Source organism: Neltuma alba, unplaced genomic scaffold (genome assembly GCF_004799145.2).
Source record: "Neltuma alba isolate B1F8T4 unplaced genomic scaffold, ASM479914v2 tig00010339_pilon, whole genome shotgun sequence".
Lineage (NCBI taxonomy): Eukaryota > Viridiplantae > Streptophyta > Magnoliopsida > Fabales > Fabaceae > Neltuma > Neltuma alba.
The window spans coordinates 105,655-129,905 of record NW_021635249.1 but is presented as its reverse complement, the minus strand read 5'-3'; the positions used below and the strand labels follow the sequence as shown (position 1 = coordinate 129,905).

The 24,251-nt window shown below is 38.9% G+C and overlaps 1 protein-coding gene across 4 annotated transcripts in view; it reads right to left on the bottom strand.

Annotated features, from left to right (window-relative positions):
• Nucleotides 1–24,251, bottom strand: part of LOC114755782 (transducin beta-like protein 2) — a 56,819-nt gene that overhangs the window by 2,606 nt on the left and 29,962 nt on the right. For all 4 annotated transcript variants that reach the window (XM_028944650.1, XM_028944652.1, XM_028944651.1 and 1 more), the window contains 5 exons: nucleotides 17,669–17,729; nucleotides 17,277–17,569; nucleotides 6,764–6,903; nucleotides 5,682–5,756; nucleotides 4,456–4,546 (listed from right to left, as the gene is read on the bottom strand). In XM_028944650.1, the coding sequence (XP_028800483.1) occupies nucleotides 4,456–4,546; nucleotides 5,682–5,756; nucleotides 6,764–6,903; nucleotides 17,277–17,569; nucleotides 17,669–17,729 (660 nt within the window). The remainder of the gene's footprint in view (nucleotides 1–4,455; nucleotides 4,547–5,681; nucleotides 5,757–6,763; nucleotides 6,904–17,276; nucleotides 17,570–17,668; nucleotides 17,730–24,251) is intronic.

Sequence of the window (24,251 nt, the reverse complement as noted above, 5' to 3'; positions counted from 1 at the left end):
CATAAAGTGAGTCCACAAAATTTCAAGTTCCAAACAAGCAACTGACCCAATCTACACTACTACATACAGTTTATCAGATAAAGGCTAAGGTGAGGAATAGACAGAAGGGAAATCAGCCCACGTTTACAAGCACAAAGCAATGGAGGGCAGAATGGTCAAAACAAGGAGGGTGACAGACTGTCTGACGTTGGCAGAGTAGTGGAGAGAGCACAAGGAATGATGGCTGGGACTGAGTGGAGGGGAACAGTGTTGTGCTTGTGAGAGGTTCTGATCTCTTGAAAACCATAGTTTTTGTTTTCTTTTTTAGTCACAATTTCATCTTCATTTTCAGAAATAGACTTTTTAGTTAAAGAGTTTCAGCACAGAGAGTGAACCACCTACTGTAATCCTCGACTTTTGCTAATGTTAACAGAGGAGTTCCAGAGGTATTTTCATTACTTTCAACACTTCATTTGCAGGTTTTATCATTAAGGTACCAGAGTATACTGTTCTAGGGGATGGCAACACCACAACAGAACGAGTTGATTGAAAAGGGTGGTGGAGGAAGTTCAGAGGAAGCAGGAAGAAACATTAGAAAAGCTTACCAATGCTGAGACAGCAGTGGCGCGCATCTTGAAGCAACAACAAAGATGGTGAAGAGCAGAGAAGGATCGAATCACCATGTAATCAACAGCCAAAGACGGAGGCGCTAGTGAATAGGAAAGGAGCACAGTGATAGCCAGTTGACCCTCATCAAAAATTGAAGAAAATTGAAAGAAATGATCGGGTAAGTAATTGAGGCTCAGCTTCAAAGGTTTATTCGATGAATTTGTCCAATACATATACAAACAAACAAACAAACAAACAACAAGCCTTATCCCACTAGGTGGGGTCGGCTACATGAATCACACGACGCCATCGTGCTCTGTCAACAACCCAATCCTTAGATATGTTGTTGATTAGGAGGTCTCGTTCAATGACCTCATTCAGCGTTCTTCTCGGTCTTCCCCTGCCTCTTTTTATGGGACTCCATCTTGTTTGATCCACCCTCCTCACCGGGGCCTCCAAAGGCCTTCTCTGCACATGTCCAAACCATCTTAAGCGATTTTCAACCATTTTCTCTTGATAGGTGCCACACCAACTCTTGTCCTGATCTTTTCATTTCGAATCCTATCTTTTCTTGTATGACCACACATCCATCTCAACATCCTCATTTCTGCTACTCCGACTTTGTGCTCTTGTTTTCCCTTTATTGCCCAACATTCACTACCATACATCATAACTGGTCTTATAGCAGTCCGATAAAATTTTCCTTTAAGTTTCTCAGGTACCTTCTTATCGCAAATAACTCCGGTAGCTTTCCTCCACTTTAACCAGCCAGCTTGTATTCTATGAGAAATGTCTCCATCAATTTCCCCATCCTCCTGTATAATGGATCCTAGGTATTTAAACTTTGATACTTGAGGAATAATTTGCTCTCCCATCCTCACCTCCAAATCCCTATTACCTTGCCTCCCTCCAAAATCACAATGCATATATTCTGTTTTGTTCCTGCTCAAACGGAAACCTTTCGACTCCAAATCCTTCTCCATAACTCCAAACTAGTGTTAATCTCTTCTTTTGATTCCGCCATAAGAACTATATCATCCGCGAAGAGCATGGACTTAGGGATTCTTTCTTGAACAGGTTTAGTTAGAACATCCAGAGCAATGTTGAACAAGTACGGACTCAGAGAGGATCCCTGATGTAGGCCAATCTTAATAGGGAAATCCTTTGTCTCCCCCCCAAGCGTCCTTACACAGGTAGTTATCGCCTTATACATATCTTGTATGACTTTGATATACGCAACCCGTACATCTTTCTTTTCCAAAGCCTTCCACAATACTTCTCTTGGCACCCGATCATAAGCCTTTTCCAGGTCAATAAAAACCATATGTAAATCTCTTCTTTTACTTCTATATCTCTCCATTAACCCCTTTAGTAAATAGATTGCTTCCGATGTGGATCTCCCTGGCATAAATCCAAATTGGTTTTCCGAAATAGAAGTCTCTAACCTCAATCTATATTCCATCACTTTTTCCCACAACTTCATTGTATGACTCATAAGTTTTATCCCCCTGTAGCTTGCACAGTTTTGAATGTCTCCTTTATTCTTGTAAATAGGAACTAAAATGCTTTTCCTCCACTCATCCGGCATATTTTTAGAGCGTAGAATTTCATTAAAAAGCTTGGTTAGCCACGCCTCCCCCTCATCGCCCAAACATTTCCAAACTTCAATAGGGATACCATCAGGCCCAACAGCTTTTCCATTGTCCATTTTCTTGAGAGCCGCCTTAACCTCTTCGATACGTATCCTGCGGTAGAAAGCCAAATTCTGATCATCTTCGTTAATTAGCAAGTCCTGCAAGTCCTGAGTCGCATAATTGCTTCCCTTATTAAACAACTTGTAAAAGTAAGCCTCCCATCTGTCCTTAATATCACCATCAGTAACTAACACTTTACCATCTTCATCCTTTATACACTTTACTTGGTCCAGATCTCTCTTTTTCCTCTCCCTTTGCTTCGCGATCTTGTAAATATTTCTTTCTCCCGTCTTTGTTCCTAACTCCTGATAAAACCCTTCATAAGCTTTAGTACGTGCTTCGCTCACTGCTCTCTTTGTCTCTTTTTTAGCCAACTGATACTTTTCCTGGTTCTCTACACTATTGCACAAGTGTATAGCCTTAAAACAATCTTTTTTCTGTTTGACTTTCTCTTGCACACTCTTATTCCACCACCAAGTCTCCTTATCTCTTTGACCAGGACCTTTGGATTCTCCCAAAATTGCTTTAGCTACCAAACGAACCCTTGAAGCTATCTCTTCCCACATCATGTTTGCATTTCCCTGCAACTCCCAATTCCCTTCCTTCAAAAGAGTCTTTTTGAATAACTCCTGCTTCTCTCCTTTTAACTGCCACCACTTAATCCTGGGTTTTGCCACTTGATGGTACTTTTGCCTGGTACTTTTAAAACATACATCAAGGATAAGTACTCTATGTTGGGCACTCACCCCGTCTCCTGGAATCACTTTGCAATTAGTACACAATCTTCTGTCCGGATTCTTAACCAAAAAGAAATCAATCTGTGATTTTGAGACACCACTTTTGTACGTGATTAAATGCTCCTCTCGCTTCTTAAAACAAGTGTTGACAATCTTAAGATCGTATGCAAGAGAAAAATCGAGAATAGATTGTTCTCCACTGTTAAGCTCCCCAAAACCAAAACCACCATAAAATTTGTCCAATACATATAGGAAAAATAAAAGATAAAATCTAATGTCTTGAAATATAAACTAGGATAAAAATTAAATCTCATCTAATCAAATTAATTCAAATCTAAATAAAACATAAAAATGATTAATAAAACACTTAATAATAATCTAACTAATTTGGGCCCCATCTTAAGCGGGCTTGGGCTTATGTCTTCATCTTTCAACAAAAACCACTGGGGAGTACAAAGGGGATGGGGTATACTGGGGAATCATGAAACTAGGCGTGAGACAAACACACCCAAAGAATCTTGACAAAGTTTAGGAAAATAAAAGACAGAAATAGAGAGATTTGAGTGAAGAAAAGAGAGAAGACGAAAAGAATATCTAAAACCAGGATTTGAAATTCTAGATAAGAGGAAAGAAAAATTATTCGGACAATACTTCATTTCACACATAATACTCTGTAAAGATATATCGTCTGACAAAGCCAGATCTAGAAATAACTACTTCCTAACTTCATAACAGTTAAAATAAGACATGAAACTGAAAATAACTGACCTTAAAGCAACTTAAGCCCGCATTAACTACCATTGCATATAACTTAGACCTTATCCAGATGCTTCTTCCTCAGCTAGACAAGCAGGGGACACCAGATCCTAACAAATCTAAAACACCTCTTGGATTTCACATCCTAGGTGGAAGAGAGAAATATCGTGTGGGAGGTTGGTTGGAAAAGAAGTCCAAGGCTATGAGATGGGAAGTGGAAGGCGGTGTAACTTCAAAATGGTGATCCTAAAATTAAGCTCCACGAAGGCTGCAAAAAGCATGGGACCATCATCTAAAGGTAAGGGTACTAGAGAGAACAGCATTGAAGAGACAAAAGCTACGCCATATCGAGTCTTTATCCCCATTTCTACACCCACATGCAATAGTGGGAGTGTAAAGCACCACAGAAAAGGTTGTCTGAAGCAGAAATTAACCAACAAAGGTAACTTGGGTTATCCTTGGGCCAAATCAGAAGTGCAAGAATAAGCAGCTGCGAATGATTATGCTATCTAAAGGAGGCAATGGATTAAGTACAGGATGCATATCATATCTGATACTTAACCAATGTACCTAATACGAGCACATAAACTTTTTTAAAGTATCCGTGCCATAAAGATTCACATAGCAATACTAGAGAAAAGATTGGTCCATCTAAACCAAAATATGTAAGTTCTACATACCATTGATATTCCATATTCTTATTGTCCCATCCTTGGACGCTGTGATTATTTGCTCTGAATTTGGGGCAAAGCACAACCAAGTTACTGCACTCTAAGAAACACCCAAAAAAATAAAAATAAATAAATCACAAATCAGGGTTCAAACTGCAAGAACCAAACATCGCAGAGAAAGTAGATAATATAAGCAATTATGAAGTTATTCAATGTCAAGTAGCCCAGGAATACAATCATATAATTTCAATTGCATTCATGCAAATATAGATCAGAATTCAAATCAAACTTGGCAAACTATATTGTTCAAATAATTAATGTAGAAAATAAAGCATTAGGAAAAAAGCTTTATAATTCTCTCAACATGCAGTTTCTAGCATCTTCTATCCTGTTTACAGTTGTATTAATCATTGTTATGCAATCTACGTTGTTTTCCCCTTAGTTGCAGAAACTCTTTTCTTTATTTCAGTTGCACCAATCTTCCTACAAAAGTCAAGCATGCCCTATTTGTGAAGCATGCTCTGGTGGGATATTGGCAAGTTCGACTGTATATGCAGATAATACCATGATTACAGGTGATTTGAGTAATGAGATGAGCTTATCAACAAACATGCAAGGGTACTTGAGGTATTAAGATTTGGAGCATATAAGATACTTCGGGAATATAAGTTTTAAAAACAAATAAGGCATTTTTGTATCCTGAGGAAAATAAGCCCCAGATCTTCTTGAAGAAACAGAAATATCCGGTTGCAAGCCCTGCTGAAACACCCAAGGAATTAGATTATATGCAAAGACTGTCAAAAAGATTTGGAGCATATAAAATTCTATGCAAATATAGATCTCAATGCTTTTGCTGCGTTCACAGAATACATGATTAAATGCAATCTTTAAGGCAGATTGATTGTCACACTATAGCTTCACTGGTAATCAAGACTTAAGGCCAAGTCTATATGTATTCCAGAACTGATTGAATGATACACAGAACAGAGGAACATATGTTTAACATCTGATTTCCACAGTGTTCCAATATCTTCTATTCAATTCAAGGCACCTCTTGAAAATTGGCTTTAAGATTTGAAAGACCTAAAGTGTAACATATGTAAATAAAATAAAGCATTGCAATTATATAGCACATGAAGGTTTAATGAGACATAATAAAGAGACTTGATGATATTGTTTATGTTGTTTCAGTTTGAAAAGAACCCAAAACAATAATTATAGCAAAAATTATAAACCTTATGCCCCTTAAGCTGCATAGCTTTCGAAACTTCTTTGACAGATCCGTCTTTCGCATACACAATCTCCCACACCTGCCACATAAAAAAACTTGAGAGGAATAAATCAAGGCCCAAGATTAAGCAGAATTAGTAAAAAACTGCAGGTATTTCTCGTTTGATGAATCTGCTGGTAATGTGGGGCATGCATTTAAAGTCTTCTAACAAAGTCTTAAGCAATTGTGCCAATGCATATGACATCGATGATGAACAAAAGGTGATAAAAATAGTAACCCCAGGTTGACATATTACACTCCTCAATTTCAGTAACAACCTATGAAGCATGGAAAGTGACAGGATTAAACTTTATATGCCAGACAATATATGCACACAAGTGAAATTTGCAAATATATAAATATCGAATATGTGAATAACAGTGAATAAATTTTTTCCCTAATATTAAGATGTCACAATAAGAGCTTATAGCTCAATTGCACCCTATGCCTCCACTCATGGAAGAGGTCATGGGTTCTATACCCCATGCTACCAAGTAAGGGGTGGCTGTGTGGGTGCCCTACCAGAGGGGAGAGGATTTTAAACTCTTCCTCTCTCTAAATATATATATATATATATATATATATGTATATAAAAGAAGCAAGAAATCACAACAAAAGCGGATGCTTGGGTGGAAACCAAACCATAGTTTTAAAAGTGATTTTATAGTATACAAAATAAGTATGTATAAAGAGCTTTGTCTCGATTTGCTTTAAAACGCTTTTTGAAAAAGCTTCTTGGAGTTTCCAGACCCCCCCCCCAAATCTGAAACCAAATTCATGTATTTCAAATTACCATCTAGGCACATCCATGATTGTCAAATCCTAATTTTTAGTTTTACACTTGCCATTTATTGAACCCTATTGTCTGAGTTGTTGTCCCCAGTTAGCAGGCCACTTAAGAATGGTTAAGCCCAATAGCAGTCCAATTAGCTAGTATGTACCACTTATCAGCACATATACACGTGACTATAGATTCACATCTTAAAATTTATATTTTAAAAACTACATTACAAATCTTGCTAATTAAATTCACCCATTAGTACTAACTTTCACATCTGCAGTAAATGCTGCTGCTGCAATGAAACGCCCATTAGATGATATAGCTGCCATGGTGTTTTTCAATTGATTTGTATCCAAATGCCCTAAATTCTTCCCAGATTTCCCATGCCAAAGAATGATGTCAGTCCCTGGATTAGAAACCAAACAAAATAAGATGTAGCAGAACAATATCATCAAGCATTGTACATCAGCACAAAATGAGAATTCAGTAGTGACAAGTTCATGAATGGCCAAGATATAATGCATTTAACTGAGAGCATCATGCAGCATACTCTGGTGTAGTACCATGATTTAATGTATAACTCAGTAGAAATAATGTCTCATGGGTAACATAATATAGTGATGAACCCAAAATTATCCAAGCCTTTGGCTGAAGTGGATGGGAGAAAGATGGGAAAGACTCAAGATGAGACAATTTGTTATGAGCAACCAGATATGTTGAAAAGAGAAATGCCAGTGTTTAAACCTCACATGGGTTGTGATGTATCAGAGAGGGAAGCATGAAATAACTGTCCAACAATTCCTCTCCTGTTCTACATGTATCAAAATCCTAATCTCTATCTAATAAGTTATCTATATGGATGGTATTAATGATCAAGAAGAAACTTCTCAACTAATACAACACTTGATAATTTTTAGAGCAAAAATTTAGGTAGGTTGCTTCTTGGCCATTGAGAAAGCTCAGTAAAACATAGGGTGGTAATCTATCAAATGTATGCACTACACATATGGGAAGAAAACAATATTAAATGCCAACAGATTCACCCTGCAAAAGATCCCCATTTCAAGCTGCTACCAAGATAGGGGAAGACTTGGGTGGATCCCTCCTAGAAGATATAAATGCTAGCTAGAAAGTTAAATTATTTGAGAATCACTAGACCAAATATCCCCATATCGCAGTGAATGCACTTATTTCTACAAAATACACCAATCATTGGAACGAAGTGATACATAGCATTAGATATATCAAAGACATTTGAGCAGGATCTCCTATGATCATGCGCACCACTAAATTGTTGATGTGCCAACACATTTGAGCAGGATCTCCTACCGATCAACAATCTGCTGCTGGTTACAGCATTTTTCTAGGAGAAAATATTGCCTCTTGAAAAGAAAAAAGCCAGATATGGCAAGATATAATACTTAAGTGGAGTACATTGCCATGGCATTAGCAACAAGTGAACTTGTGTGATGAAACAATTGCTCCTAGAACATCAATTTGAGATCTTGTCCAAATTACAAAGTGTGACAATCAATTCGCTCTGTGCATTTCCCTAAAACCAATCTTTCTCGAAAGGACCAAGCACATCAACATTGATTCAATTTATCAAAGAGATCCTATCAAGGACCATCACCACTAGCCATGGAAACTCAGAATCAACTAACTTATGTTTTGTCCTATTGTTTGAGGAGTTTGTAAATTCACTCATATTTTATTTCATATGATCCCGGTACAATTTATAGAGTCCGAATGAAATATGCAATCCGGTTACAATCAATAATAATAATGCAAAGAGATTACAATCAATCAGTAATAATGCAATATCACAAGAAATCAGGAACTTATTCTAGGTAATTTATAGAGTAAATCAAGGGAGAAGATAGGGGAGAGGATCACGGCTTCTAACACTCCCCCTCAAGCTGGAGAGTAAATGTCAACCATTCCCAGCTTGCTCCGAAGCCCTTCAAACTTGACTCTGGCCAACGGCTTGGTCATGATGTCAGCAATCTGATCAGTTGAACGCACATAGTTCAAGTTAATGGTGCCATCTTCGACCTTTTCTTTGATGAAGTGCCGATCAATGTCAACATGTTTTGTTCGGTCGTGATACACAGGATTTTTGGTCATTTCAATGCTTGCTTGGTTACCACACCAGAGATTCATAGGTCCTTCATAGGAAATTCTCAATTCCTTCAGGAGTCTAATCACCCACATTCCTTCACATACTCCGAGGGCCACAGCTCTTAGCTCAGCTTCAGCACTGCTCCTTGAGACTACTGTTTGTTTCTTGCTTCGCCAAGTGACTAGGTTTCCCCAAACATAAGTGCAGTATCCTGTGACTGATCTCCTGTTATCCACAGCTCTCCCGTGATCTGCATCAGTGTAGACCTCTATGTTCCTTGTATTCCCCTTTCGAAAGAATATTCCTCTTCCAGGATTGAGTTTGAGGTAGGTGAGGATTCTGTATACTGCTTCCATGTGTTCTTCCTGGGGTTGATGCATAAATTGGCTTACCACTTCAACTGCATAGCTAATGTCAGGCCTTGTATGAGTCAAGTAGATCAGTTTACCCACAAGTCTTCTGTACCTTTCTGAGTTAACTGGTGTCCCGTTTGGTTTCACTTCCAGATTGTATGACTCTTCCATAGGAGTCTCACTGGGCTTAGCCCCAAGTATTCCTGTTTCGTGGAGTAAGTCAAGTGTGTACTTTCGTTGAGACACACTTATACCCTTTTTGGATCTAGCAACTTCCATTCCAAGAAAGTACTTCATTTGTCCTGGGTCCTTCACTTGGAATTCCCTAGCCAGGGCTTTCTTGAGATGGGAGATAGAAACCTCATCATTGCCAGTTATGACTATATCATCCACATACACAATTAGGATCGTTACCTTTCCATCACTGTGTTTGACGAAAAGAGTGTGATCAGCTTGTCCTTGAATGTAACCAAACCTTTTGATTGCTTTGGCAAACCTGTCGAACCAAGCTCGTGGAGACTGTTTCAGGCCATACAATGATTTCTTCAATTTGCAAACTGAGTTGGGTGGAGCTATTACTCCATCTGGAATTTCCATGTATACTTCCTCCTCCAAATCTCCATTTAGGAAAGCATTCTTCACGTCTAGCTGATGTAGAGACCAGTCAAGGTTAGCAGCAAGGGATAGGAGTACCTGGATGGTGTTGAATTTTGCCACAGGAGCAAACGTTTCTTGATAATCAATCCCATAGGTCTGAGTGTACCCTTTAGCCACTAATCTTCCTTTGTACTTGTTGATGCTTCCATCAGGATTGAATTTAGGGGTAAAGATCCACCTACAGCCCACTGCTTTCTTGCCCTTAGGAAGTGTGGTAATATCCCACGTGTTGTTTTCCTTCAAGGCTCTTAACTCCTCGTATGCAGCATGTTTCCAATTAGGATCTGTCATAGCCTGTTGAAATGTTTCTGGAATCTTCACCTGTGAACTATTCACCACAAAGGTTTGCATTCGTGCAGATAAATTGCCATAGGAGACAAATTTTTAATAGGATGCTGAGTACATGATCTTACCCCCTTTCTGAGTGCAATAGGCCATCCCAGCTCTTCAGGATCCAACTCCGGATTGGAATCATGTTGCTGCCTTGGAATGGAAGGAACCCTACTACCTGATTGAGAACTTGAGTGCTCTGTCACCCCTGCATCAATTTCAGCATTGGTTTCCATTGGGTGAGGAGTGTTTGTGGTGTTTTGGTGTTTTGGGGAAGGTGTAGGACTAGGGGTTTGTGATTCTGGTTCAGGGATTTCTTCTTGAGGTGTGGAAGATTCAAGAGGGTTAAGAGGTAGGTTGGAGGTGGTTATTGGTTCAGGTGTAATTAGCCATTCTACTCCATAGTGCTCCCCCTGAATGGGTAATTTGGGGTAGTAAGCGTCATCCTCGTAAAAGACGGTATCTTTGGAGATGATGAGTTTTCTGGTAGGAGGACTATAACACTTATACCCTTTTTGGGTGGAAGAATACCCGAGGAAAATACATTTTTCTGCTCTAGCACCTAGTTTGCCGCCATCATGTTTATGAACAAAGACAACACACCCAAAGATCTTTTAGGGAATGGAATTGATGATAGGTGAGGTGGGGTAAGTCTCGAGGAATTTCTGAATGGGGGTACTGAAATGGAGGATTTTGGAGGCCATGCGATTGATAAGGTAAGCTGCGGTCAATACAGCATCTCCCCAAAACATATTCGGAACGTTTCTTTCCATCATAATAGCTCGAGTTACTTCCAAAAGATGTCTATTCTTTCGCTCAGCAATTCCATTTTGTTGGGGGGTATAGACACATGAGGTTTGGTGATAGATTCCTTCCTGCTCAAGAAATTCCCTAAAGGCTCCACTCACGTATTCTTTGGCATTGTCACTTCTCAAACTTTGATGGGAGTTTGGAATTGGGTTCTCACAAACGAGCAAAAGTTTTTGAAAATTTGTAAGGCTTCGGATTTCTCTTTCATAAGGTAAACCCATGTGACCCGGGTGTGATCATCTATGAATGTGATAAACCACCTTGTGCCTGTTCGGGTGTTGGTTTTGGCAGGTCCCCAAATGTCGGTATGGATCATTGTGAACGGGGCAGTAGGTTTGTAAGTATGTTTGGGATAGGAGGCGCGAGTTTGTTTTGCAATTTGGCACGTTTCGCATTGGAAAGGAGAAGAATTTTTATTGAATAAAGTTGGAAACACATGCTTCATATAATCAAAGCTGGGGTGGCCTAATCTTAGATGCCACAACATTACATTTTTATTCTGAGAATTTGAGCTAACCATAGCTTTCTTTGCTCCTGCTATCTTCATATCCTTTCCTTCAAAGTAGTAGAGTCCATCCCATTCTTTAGCAGTCAAAATCTTCCTCCCCGAGGTCGAATCCTGAAAAACACATTTAACATCATCAAAGATCACCCGACATACGTGCCCTTTAGTTAATTTGCTCACAGAAATAAGATTGCAAGTAAGAGCAGGGACAAACAAAACATTATGGATTTCCAGATCGTCAGATAGAGCCACAATGCCAACACCCTCAACTTTTGTATATAGTCCAGTTGCTACTTTTACCCTGAGGTTCTCATGGCAATATTTGAGGGATTTGAAGGACTTATTACCAGTCATGTGATCGGTAGCACCGGAGTCAATAATCCAAGTCTCATCACTAGTTACCATTGCATTAAGGGCTATAATGGAGTTACCTGTATCAAGTTCACGTTGGGAACAGATTTTGACTTGTTTTGTTTTTCAAGTATTTTACGAAGCATTTGAAGCTCTTCTCTGGTCAACTGGTCTCCATCGTCACCTCTTTCTTCAGATGAGGTGTGGTGGCTCTTTCTATCTTCTCGTTTCTGCTTCCCTTGGGTTGGTTTTCCATGTAGTTTCCAACATTCATCTCTTGTGTGGCCTCTCTTGTTACAATGATTGCACCACTTGTTCCCTCTCTTCTCAGGCCCCTCTGAGGTCTGGAACCCTCTCGTCACCAATGCCGAGCCTTCTACTGGGGTCAGATTACCTTGGGTGAGGTGTCTTCGGCTTTCTTCGAACTTAACCATACTGAAGACTTCAAATAGGGATGGCAGGGGTTTCAGTCCCATAATTCTCCCCCTCACTTCTTCAAACACATCATTCAAGCCCAACAAAAATTCATATGTTCGTCCCTTTTCCACCAACTGTCTGTAGTAATTAGCATCATCTATATCCTTCCAAGGATGTACTTCAAAGAGATCCAATTGCTGCCATATCTTTGTCAGAGTACTGTAGTATTGTGTTACAGTTAAGTTGCCTTGCTTCAGATCTTTGAGTTGCCTCTTGAGATCTAATAAGGCTGCAGTGTTGTCGAGTGTAGAGTAGGTCCGCTTAGCAGCATCCCAGATTTCCTTGGCTGTGCTTGCAAGAAGGTATCCTTCACTGATTTCGAGGGTCATTGAATTGCACAACCAAGACATCACCTGATTATTTTCAGCGAACCAGGTGTCAAATTTGGGGTCATTGTGTGAAGGTTGTTGTGCTTCTCCATTGATATACTTCTCCTTACGCTTCCCACGCAGATACATTAACACACTTTGAGACCATTGGAGATAGTTGCTACCATTAAGTTTGTGAGCTACCCCCATAGCTTGAGGTTCAGTGGCTATTGTCAAGTCTGATTCTGCAGTGGAGTTTTTAGAAGGAGTAGCTTGAGTATTAGAAGATGTACCGGACATGAAGGCCCTTGGAATATTGCGAACAGATCCGAACAATGGTGGAAATTCTGGATCATCCATTTTCTGGGTCTCTGGAAGGCACTGGAGGTCTCTGGCGGCGGCGCGTGGGCTTCACGCGCTGGAACAGTGACAGGGGCGTGGCGGCGCGTGGACTTCACGCGCAGAGCTTGTGACGGCGCGTGAGAGTCACGCGCAGCTCCGTTCGACGTCGGCTTCTGGGGACTGGCCGATCAAGGGACGCCGGTGAGGACTGGAGGGGTGGTGTCGTCCACGCAGCTCTTCTTGCACCAGGTTGAGGACGCCTCACTCTCTCTCTCTCTCTCCCCGCGCTGTCTCTCTCTCTCTGCCTCACAGCGGATGTTTACGGAGCTTTTCTGGGTTCAGACCGAACCCAGAGCTCTGATACCATATTGTTTGAGGAGTTTGTAAATTCACTCATATTTTATTTCATATGATCCCGGTACAATTTAGAGTCCGGATGAAATATGCAATCCGGTTACAATCAATAATAATAATGCAAAGAGATTACAATCAATCAGTAATAATGCAATATCACAAGAAATCAGGAACTTATTCTAGGTAATTTATAGAGTAAATCAAGGGAGAAGATAGGGGAGAGGATCACGGCTTCTAACATGTCCAAAGCATTAGGTATCCAACTATTCACAAGGATGAGATAGAAAGGCAGGTTAATGAGCTTATGAAAAATGGAGTAATTCAAGAGAGTGCTTCTCCATTTGCCTCTCCAATAGTTTTAGTGAAAAAGAAGAATGGTTCATAGAGGATGTGCATAGAGAATTGTAAGAATAAATATCTTACTCCTCTAGTGCAAGAGTTTTTGGATGAGCTCAAGGATGCCAGATGGTTTACAAGGCTGGATTTAAGAGCCGGATACCATCAAATCTGAATGGAGCCTAGTGACACCTACAAAACAGCTTTTAGGACTCATTCTGGCCGTTATGAGTAATTAGTGATATCTTTTGAGCTCACTATTGCCCGTGCTACTTGTCAGGGTGCAATGGACAGCATTTTTAGAGATCTTTTAAGGAAGTTTGTGCTAGTATTTTTTGATGATATTTTAGTTTATAGTGCCAGCATGTATCTTCATATTCAAGATTTGAGGAAGGTGCTCCAAATATTAAGGAAAAACCACTATTTTGTTAAGGAAAATAAATGTAGCTTTGCTGCAACTCAAGTAGAGTATTTAGGTCACATTATCAAAGAGGGACTGGTTTCTACGGATCCCAAAAAGATCAAGGCAGTGCTGGATTGGCCTGAACCTGAGTCAGTTAAGCAATTAAGATCCTTTTTGGGGTGGGCTGGATATTACAGAAGGTTTATCAGGGGTTATGGTGAACTGCTGAGGCTCCTAACTAATTTGTTACGAAAGGACGGCTTCAACTGGACACCTGAAACAGCAGTTACCTTCAAGAAATTAAAGGAAACGCTAGTGGCAGAGCCTATTCTTACTCTTCCAGATTTTTCAAGGGCTTTTGTGGTGGAAACAGACGCGTGTGGCAGAGGGATTGGTGGTACAGGGATTGGTGCTGTTCTAATGCAAGGAGGGCAGCCACTTTCATTCTTCAGCAAAGCTTTAGCCCCTAGACATCAAAATCTTTCGATATATGAGGAGTTGCTAGCGCTGGTGCAAGCAGTGGAGCATTGGCATCAATACTTGGAGGGAAGATCTTTTATTATTAGAACAGACCAGCTGAGCTTAAAATACTTGCTGGATCAAAAGTTGAAGACCTCTTTTCCAATGTATTGGGTGTTTAAGTTGATGGGTTACAACCATGAGATCCACTATAAGAAGGAAAAGAACAATAATGTTGGTGATGCTCTCTCTAGAATGCCTAGGATGGAAATTTTCCAGATCACATTGTCTACTTGTTCTGATCAATTATTACAGGAAACTAACGCAAATTGGGAAGAGGATACTACCTTAAAGGAAGTCATTGCTACCCTCCAACAACGGGGTACAGCTAGAAAATTTTCTTACGAGGAGGAATTGTTAAGGAAGAATGACAGATTGGTAGGGGGAAGCAGTGTGGCTGTTAAGCATAAAATTTTAGAATGGCTTCATTCTACTCCTCAAGGAGGCCATTCAGGAATTCATGCAACTTATCAAGGGTCAAGACACTTTTTTGGTGGAAGAATTTGTTTGAAGGGAAAGAGTACATTAAACATTGTGACGTGTGCTAGGTGTAAGTATGATACAACGACGTATCCAGGGTTATTGCAGCCTCTTCCAATTCCTAGCACGGTTTGGGAAAGTATAACTACGGATTTTATTGAAGAGTTGCCAAGGTCTAATGGCAAAGACACTATTTGGGTAGTGATAGATTGATTGAGCAAGTATGTTCATTTTATTCCATTATCCCACCCATTTTCAGCTTCAATTTCACTCAACACTTTTTAGATCATGTGTACAGATTGCAGGTGCTCCTGTTGAGATTATTAGTGATTGTGATCCTTTGTTTGTTAGTAATTTTAGGCAAGAGTTCTTAAAATTTTGGGTGTGGATCAAAAGCTTCTTCCTACCATCTTAAATAGGTGCTTAGAAACCTATTTACGATGTATGTGTTGGGGCAAACCAAAGCAGTGGAGTAAGTGGTTATCCTTGGCTGAATGGTGGTACAATACCACTTATCATAGATCTACTAAGATAACTCCTTATGAGCTTCTCTATGGTGAAAAACCACCTCTATATGTGCCTTATGTGCCAAGAAGTGCAGCTGTGGAAGCAGTAGACAGATCTTTTACAGCAAAAAAAGAGGCTTTGTCTATTGCTAAACATCATCTATAGGCTGTGAACATCATGAAACAAAAGGCGGATTTGCCTAGAACAGATAGAGAATTTCACATGGGGCAATGGGTCTTTCTAAAGCTTCAGCCTTACAGACAGATTTCAGTACCTTCTAAGAGCTCTCAAAAATTGGCTCCTAGGTATTTTGGCCCTTATGGAGTAATACAAAGGGTTAGTCCTGTGGCGTACAAGTTGGAATTACCTCTAGATTCCAAAATACACTCTACTTTTCACATTTCGCTACTTAAATTGTGTCCTGATCCTAATGTTAAACAGCAACATCCTCCTTTAGATTGGCCGAAACCTCCAGCTACTCGTGAGCCAGAGAGAAAGAACAAAAAGGCTGGTAGAAAGAAAGGGAGAATTGTTACAGAGCACTGGTGCAGTGGAAAAAACTTCCTGAAGAAGAAGCAAGTTGGGTGATGTTATGCCAGTTGCAGCGGCAGTTTCCCTCTTTTCAAATACAAGACCCTTGAGGGCAAGGGTAGTTGAGAGGGAGATAATTGTTATATAATTATAAATATTAAATATTGGGTTAGGTTGTGGTGTTACTAATTCTAAGAGCCACAAGGATTTATTAATAAAGGCTTACTAGGTCTATAAGGCCTTAAGGGGGTAGTTAACCAATATTAGAGTTAGATGTGTTACGTCCTATAGTTCGTATAGGGTCTATATACACTAGTCAGGCAGTCCATTATGATGGTATGTGATTACTGAATAAATCCAGAGCATTTTCCAGTTCTCTCTGTGTCTCTCTCTCTCGTTCTTCTTCCCAAAATATTTCGTCTTCTTCTCTTCCCTCTAACTTCTTAACAACACCTTAATAAGGATCTCACATTTCCTACCTCTATAACAAGCTTTGGAATTCAACCTATAACACTAACCTGAGGGGAGTATTAATTAAGAATATTGTAAATAACTATGAAAATTAGTATTGATTCGAGTATCATAGGGAGAGTATTATGTAGTTATTAGCAGTCATTATTATGGTAGCTTGTGTCATGACTGTAAATAAGAGATTTATATGAGTTAGAACTCACTACGTTTTCCATTCTCATCTCGCTCTCTTCCTCTAGTTAGTTGTTTAGAAGGGATTTGTTTCTCTTACCGAAAGTTGTTGGGGAATAATAAAAATAGGACGTCTATTAGATGATATGAACCCTAATAGCTTATAAATTAGAGGCGCTATAGATGCATGGGTGTCAACGAATTGAATAATAGTGCAAATTTGCTTTTACAATTTATCAAACTAACCTTTATGTCATTGCACAATAGAAGAAAATGTAAATTTTCAATACAGTAGCTTTTTGAAATTCTGTCCCTATTCCCCTACCTCTACTATTTCTATTCTCGTTCTATCTACCATTTAGACTTTCCAGATTCATGACAAAATACTTAGTGGCGTCTTCCCATATAACAAAACTAGCAAACCAGCACTAACACTTAACATATAAGACTATCACAATCTCAACAAAAGCATCATGACTAAAAACACAACCTCCATGAATTGGAATCTCACAAGAGAATGGCAGCCTCTGCATGTACTAACAGAAAAACCATAGAAAGACAATTAACCCCTTACTTTGGGTTCAATGCATACGCGACTGTCCAAAATCATATTAGGGTAACTATTTTCTAATTGTACCCTTCCTTAACTATTTTCAAGAAATGTTTAAAAGTTTGTTAATCTGCAAATTACTATATGAATATCACAAAATGTTGTACGACTTTGCATGATCGATGTAATGTCAGGTAGATACCTTCTGAGCAAGAAACAACAAGTGCACTCCCATCTGCACTGCCATAACTTGCAGTGGTACCAAACAGAGTCAATATTGCCTTTTGATCATGAACTTTGTGATGCTCCCACTTAATTTCTGGGAGAGGAAGCTTAGCTTGTGGCTTATTTTCCGTAGTTTTAGGTTTCTCTTCTTCATACATGTATAATGAACTACCAGAGAGATTATGAGTTGCTACAAAAATTGAGGATGCATCATCAGAAAATGCAATTGCAGTTGGATGACCTCCTGCAGGCAAATTAATTCTCATAAACCTGCATTATGTCCAAGAAATGAAATGTATGAATAATGAACACGATAATGATTGGGTAGTCTTGGTATATATATGCATGAGAGCCTTGAAATAAGCATACTTGAAACTTTTACTTGCCGCATCATCCAACTTAAATACCCTCACAACTCCATCAGCACAAGCTGTTCGCACAGAAAAAATTAGTAAGAAAGAGAAAAGAGTTTAATATTGTGCTCATAGAAGTGAATATTAGAAAAACCAAGCACAAGAGCAGATTAGTTATATTTAATATTAGAAAGAGGAGTCCTCAATCATTCATGATAAATATGCATCAACAGAACAGCTCATTTCAACAACTCACAAGAAAAAGTCAGGATGAGCCTACATTACTCTCCAAAAATTAGCAATATTATATGCGTTAAATAAAGATGCACGTGAAACCATTGTATAGCCATAATTCACTTGATAATCGAAAGAGGCAATGAATACAGATAAATAGAGTTAATATGCCTTGCACAAATAAAGCAGTAAATCTATTGCTAGATTAAAAATGTTCCTATATAAGTACTTGCAAGGTCCTACCATGATATCTTAGGTTAATTTGACATATTTTGATCAGGTATAACTAGAATGAGGTTGGGGGAAGCAGGCAACTATCTTATTCATACATGACTTTTGAAACTAAAGTGCTACCCTCATCTAGTGCAAAGATAAAGACAAAGGAGGGATCAGGGATTCATTTTTGAAGATGAAGAAATCCAAGATACAAAAGACACCAAAACTAAAGGAGAGACAATTTTTTAGCTATCCTAGGAAAAGAGGGTAGCATATGGCTGAATCATTTATATTATGCCAAGTTAAGAATCATTACAATGCAAGGTGAATGTGTAATGATGGACAAACATCCTGCAATACAAAAGGGTATAACAATCAGAATTGATCATTCAAGCCATGTGATTTCATATATACAAATTTTTTAGATGGCATTGAACTTTCTAGCAAGATGGGAACTTTTGAGAATGTGACCAGAAACTTTGATTGGGTTGAGGATGAAGACATTTCTAAGCAAGCTCAACAGTTGTCTAAAGGTAAGAATGACAATAAGGCATAGTTCAATGAAAAAGGTAACCCTAGAGTATTTAGTACTTAATAAAGCCTCAAATTTAGAACTCAACTAACTTGTGGGTTTTTAAATGAGCTCATGTGGATTTGGTTTTTGAGTGACAATACTTGAGGCAATCCAATTTTATCTGTGAGAAAGATGTTGCGAGAACCAGCAGTATAGGAGGCAACAGTGGTAATATTTGAGGATTAATTCAAAAGTGAGTTTGAATGACGAGTGTTTTTGTTTGCAAATTTTTTTCCTAAACAGCAGTTTTGAGAAGTTAATTTTATTTCAACATTGTTTATTAAAATCATTTTTGGACGTACGACTACCAAAAAGGCATCACTTTTATGTCACTTCCTCTAATTTACCCTTATTACTTGATTTAAATATTATTTAGTAAATGAGATTTATACCACAAAAAATTTTAATCTTTTTGAGGTTAGCGCTAAAATTAAAAATAAGTTTGAAAAAACACGATTTTTCGTCACACACACACACAAAAAAAAAAAAGGAGGACAAACACCTGACTTTCAATTGAAGTGCATCTATTGAATAAAGCATATTACAATTAAGAATATACTAAGCTAAATAATTAAATGAAGCAAAATTACAAATATAACATTCACAAAATGGTTAATAAAAAGTACCAAAGAACTAAAGAAATAAAGGAGTAAAAACTACGAGGGACAAAATAGAGGATTCCATCAGCAAACTTTCAACAGCATAACCGCAGAAGCAAGGTAAAGTTTGCTTCTAGTTAAACATGGGTTTAGAGGTAAAAATGGTTTTAAAAAGATAGAAATGTAAAACCAAGATCCCCCCCCCCCTGGCCCCAAAAAAAAAAAAAAAACTGAAGTTTCTGGTTTCAAATGAGATTTTAGACCTCTAAATGCTAAACCAAGCTCATAAACATATCCTTAATGTAACAATATGAATCGTTATCCTGCGGAAGGTAAATTCAGAGTTTTTCACCTGAAAAGCAATTGAAAGATGCGGCCAATATGGTGATGCAGCCATTAATGACCTTAATTAAAAATACAAATGAATTACATCAGGAATGGTTGGACACACTCAATTTTCATTCATGGATTGCCACTCGCTTCTGACCTCTCATTTATGCTCCAAATCTTGGCTAAACTGACGCATGGAATTGATGCAATCTAGCCACAGTGTAAATCTTAGCCAGAATAGTTGCAAGTTTCTAGAAAATAGAAGATTAAAGCAAAACTCACGCTCTTACTGATTCCCTAGCATCCAAGAGGCTAGAGTCTTTCCCTCACAATACTCACTGTCTACCCTTATCTCTACAGTAAACCCCTCCGCACAAATATATACATTACACAGCCCTCTCTCTCCCTCTCACAAACTTCACACACCCCTCACTTAGGCTTGACCCGTTAAATGTGGGCCCATTAGCTATGGGTCCATCAATAGCTAAATCTCCTTCTTGTTGGATTTCACTAAATTCATCTATTGTTTTAATCATATTTTGGTTGAGAATAAATAGACACTATTTGCATATATGATTCATTGATGTATAGAGAGGTGAAACAGTGTTATTTCACTATCATAAGAAAAACCGGGCAAGATAGCCAAGGGCAAAACGTCCCAAGTGAGAGGCACTAGAAAGACACTGCTTGAGTAAAGCAAGACACTACACTTAAAAACTTATTATCTAATCATCCAAAAAATTATAATATTTTCAATTTAAAACTTACTTATTTTTTATTATACAAATTTCCTACCTCATAATATTTTAAAAGTAAAACTTTCCAATTTTTACTATAAATCATTTTCCCATTAAAACTTTCTTATCTTATAAATATCTCATGAAATTATTCTCGTTAGTGTATGACACACCACGATTTAAAATATGTTATCAATAGATTAAATTATAATAATGGTCATCAAAAGTTGTGGTTCCATAGAGCTTGTCCACTTCCAACGAGCAGGCAAGTAAGCCGATTCCATCATTTTTCATGAAACTGGGCTCCACAGAAAGCCAAGTTCCACCACACCAAATGGGCCAATTTTTCACTTCGCTCCCTAATTCCTCTTCGAGGCTTCACTTCCATCCTAACAAGCGGACCATAAAAGTCCAACCTAACAACTCCAAACCAAGTTCTTCAAGGCTCCAACCTCCTTCAGTGTTTACAGAATTGCAACAAAACAATTGATGACCAAATCCTACTACTTCTCAATGCCAACCAAGACCTAAATCCTATTTCTTAATATCCTACTTATTCCAAGCCCCTAAAAGTGCTCCCATCTGACATACAGAGTTCCAAAGGGACTTAATCCAGCACCCCTCCTAGCATGAGAGGCACTATGGGTCTTTGACGAGCACTTTAACTATATTGAAATTGAGCAGGTGTTTTATAAAGAGATTGTTAGTATGGGCTTGGGCCAAATAGGGTCTTAAGCTACGGTTAAGGTTGTTGCTTTAAGTTAGCAGCAGATTTTGTATGATTTTATTTTTAAAATTTAGATTAGATTCTGATTCTCAATCATTAGGTAATCAAGGGAAGATCTGATTAAGATCCTCTAACCTAGGACTCGTCTATATATGTACTCCTCTAATTGATGAATAAAATAACTTTCTGTGTCCTAAACCATATGGTATCAGAGCAAGATGATTCGGTTCGGATTCGGACTGGATGATCTTAGCCAAGGTGTGTCGCTTTCATTGTCGTTCAATGCTTCCTCAACAATGGCAACTCATCAAGTGTCCCAGATCGACGCAACTCCCTCACCAATCACCATTCACAGACTAAACAGTTAGAACTATCTACAATGGGCTACTGGAGTTCGGTTGTATGTCATCAGCAAGGGAAAATTCGGACACCTCACTGGAGCAGTGAAACAACCATCGAGCACCGATCCCAATTACACCAAATGGGAAGCCAAGGATTCCATGATTTAATCCTAGCTAGTGAACTCGATGATACCTGAAATCAGCACGAGTTTCTCACTGTTCCAATCTGCCAAGGATGTGTGGGACACAGCTCGCGACATGTTTACTGCAATTCAGAACCGGGCAGCTATTCTCGAAATAGAGGAACGACTAGACAACCTTAAACAAGGCACTCTAAATGTGACTGAATACTAGACTGATTTAAATGTCCTATGGCAACAATTAGACCTCTATGATTCACATGAATGGTCCTGTATTGTATATGCTAGACTGTACAACAAAATCAAGGAGGAACAGAAGATTTATAAATTCCTTCTTGGGCTCTAAACCCTGTACGATGAAGCGAGGGACCAAATCATGAGCCTTGAGGTCCTTCCATCCTTGAGAGAGGTATTCCTCACAATCAAACATGAGGAAAGCAGGAAGAAACTGTCAACTTCTCTTCCTTCAGTCTCAAAAGAAATAGAAAACAGCACCTTTTCAGCTAAAGGCACTCAAGGACCTGATAGCAAAAATAGGAAGAATGGAGGATGGTGTGAACACTGCTGGAAATCAGGTCACACAAAAGATGTCTACTAGAAACTCCATGGAAAACCAGCAAACATAAAAGGAAAGGGTAGACCAGATGCAAAGGCACTTGCTGCAGATGCTACAGCCGAAGGGGAGTTAAAACTTAGAAGAGAAGAGCTAGAGATACTTCGGAAAATCCTAGATAAGCATACTACTCCTGAACAACAAATATACTCTGGTAACATTGCCTATACAGGTAACTCAGTTTTGGCACTAAAACTAGTGTACATCATAGAACATATGGATAGTTGATTCAGGAGCCACTGGGAATGTAAATTTGATTAGAAATTTGAAATCATATTCTTTTCCAATATTTATTAAAGTAGCAGATGGTAAATATCTTAGAGTTCAAGGGATTGGTGAAGCATGCTTATTTGGGAAAATAGTTCTAGAAAAAGTGTTATATGCACCCGATTTAAAGTGTAGTCTTGTATCTGTTAGCAAGGCCACTCAATCTCATCAATACCATGTTTACTTCACTGCCATTCGATGTTTTTTTCAGGACTTGGGGTCGGGGAAGATGACTGGCACAGCTGAGTTACTAGAGGATCTTTATTGCATGGAGCATCAAGCAATCCCATCAACAAGTTCGATGAGTCTCACTATTGCCCAAGTTTTTTTTGCTCAAACTCCAAATAAGGAGACCTTGCTATGGCACTATAGGCTAGGCCACCCAAACTTTCAATATATGTCCAGATTATTTCCAAATTTGTTGAATAAAAATTTATCTTTGATCCCATGTGAGTTTTGTCAACTATCAAAACATACCAAAAGCACTTATCAGTCACGCCCACATATATATTCTCAACTTTTCTTGTTAATACATAGTGGGGGGCTTGCCCGCGTTCCTAATATATCACATGCAAAATGGCTTGTCACACTGATTGACGATCACACACGTGTTACCTGGGTAGCTCTCTTGAAAGATAAATCTGATTTAACCAGTACATTTATCAACTTTCACAAAATATCCAAACCCATTCAACACCTCAATTAAAGTCCTTCGCAGTGACAATGGAACAGAATACACGAATTCTACACTCCAAACCTACCTAAAACAACACGGAATCCTTCATCAAACTAGTTGTGTCAACACACCCCAACAAAATAGAACAGCTGAAAGGAAAAACAGACACATCCTTGAAATAACCCGAGCCATTATGCTTACACACAATGTCCTGAAAACTTACTAGGGAGAAGCCATTCTTACAGCAGCTCACCTAATAAACTAACTGCCATCCAAAACCGTTGACTATCAAACCCCCATTCAGCTTCTATCTAAAACCTATCCTACAAATCACATGATAACTCACCTACCTGAAAAGGTATTCGGATGTGTAGCCTTCGTCCACAATAATATGGGGGGCAAGCTAGACCCACGAGCCATTAAGTGTATTTTCCTCAGATACTCGCCTACCAAAAAGGGATATAAGTGCTACTCACCCACACTCAGGAACTTCTTCATGACAATGGATGTGACCTTCCAAGAAAATCAAAGTTTCCACCCTAAAACACCCATTCAGGGGGAGAGAGCAAAAGAAGAATGGGAGTTTTTTGACCAATGTGACCAATGTCTTGTCTTGACCAACTTGCACCTGAAAACACCTCAATAGAACACCATGTTACTCCTAGAAACTCTCCCGAACCAGAACCAGACCTAAACCAAGCCTCAAATCTAGACAGCTTTGATGGCCCTGAAGGTGCAGACTCAGCTGAAAATGAGATAGCTGAAACAGAGGAAAACTCAGAGGAAGCTGAAAGGGAAATACAGCAAAGACCCTCTAGTACTGAGCAACACCGAGATTCAACCCCTGCTCTAGGTTCTAGTGATCTTGGATGGCCAATTGCTTTGAGGAAACGGGTAAGAAGTTGTACCTTACATCCTATTAGTAATTTCGTTTCCTATGACCAGTTGTCTACCTCCATGAATAGTTTTGTGACTCAATTGGATATTGAGAAGCTTCCGAATACCTTTCAAGAAGCTATTAAAGATGGGAACTGGAAAACCAGACATGGAATATCACTAAGCTCCCCTCCGGCAAGAAGACAGTAGGATGTAAATGAGTATTCACCAAGAAATATAACTTTGATGGTACTATACACAAGTACAAG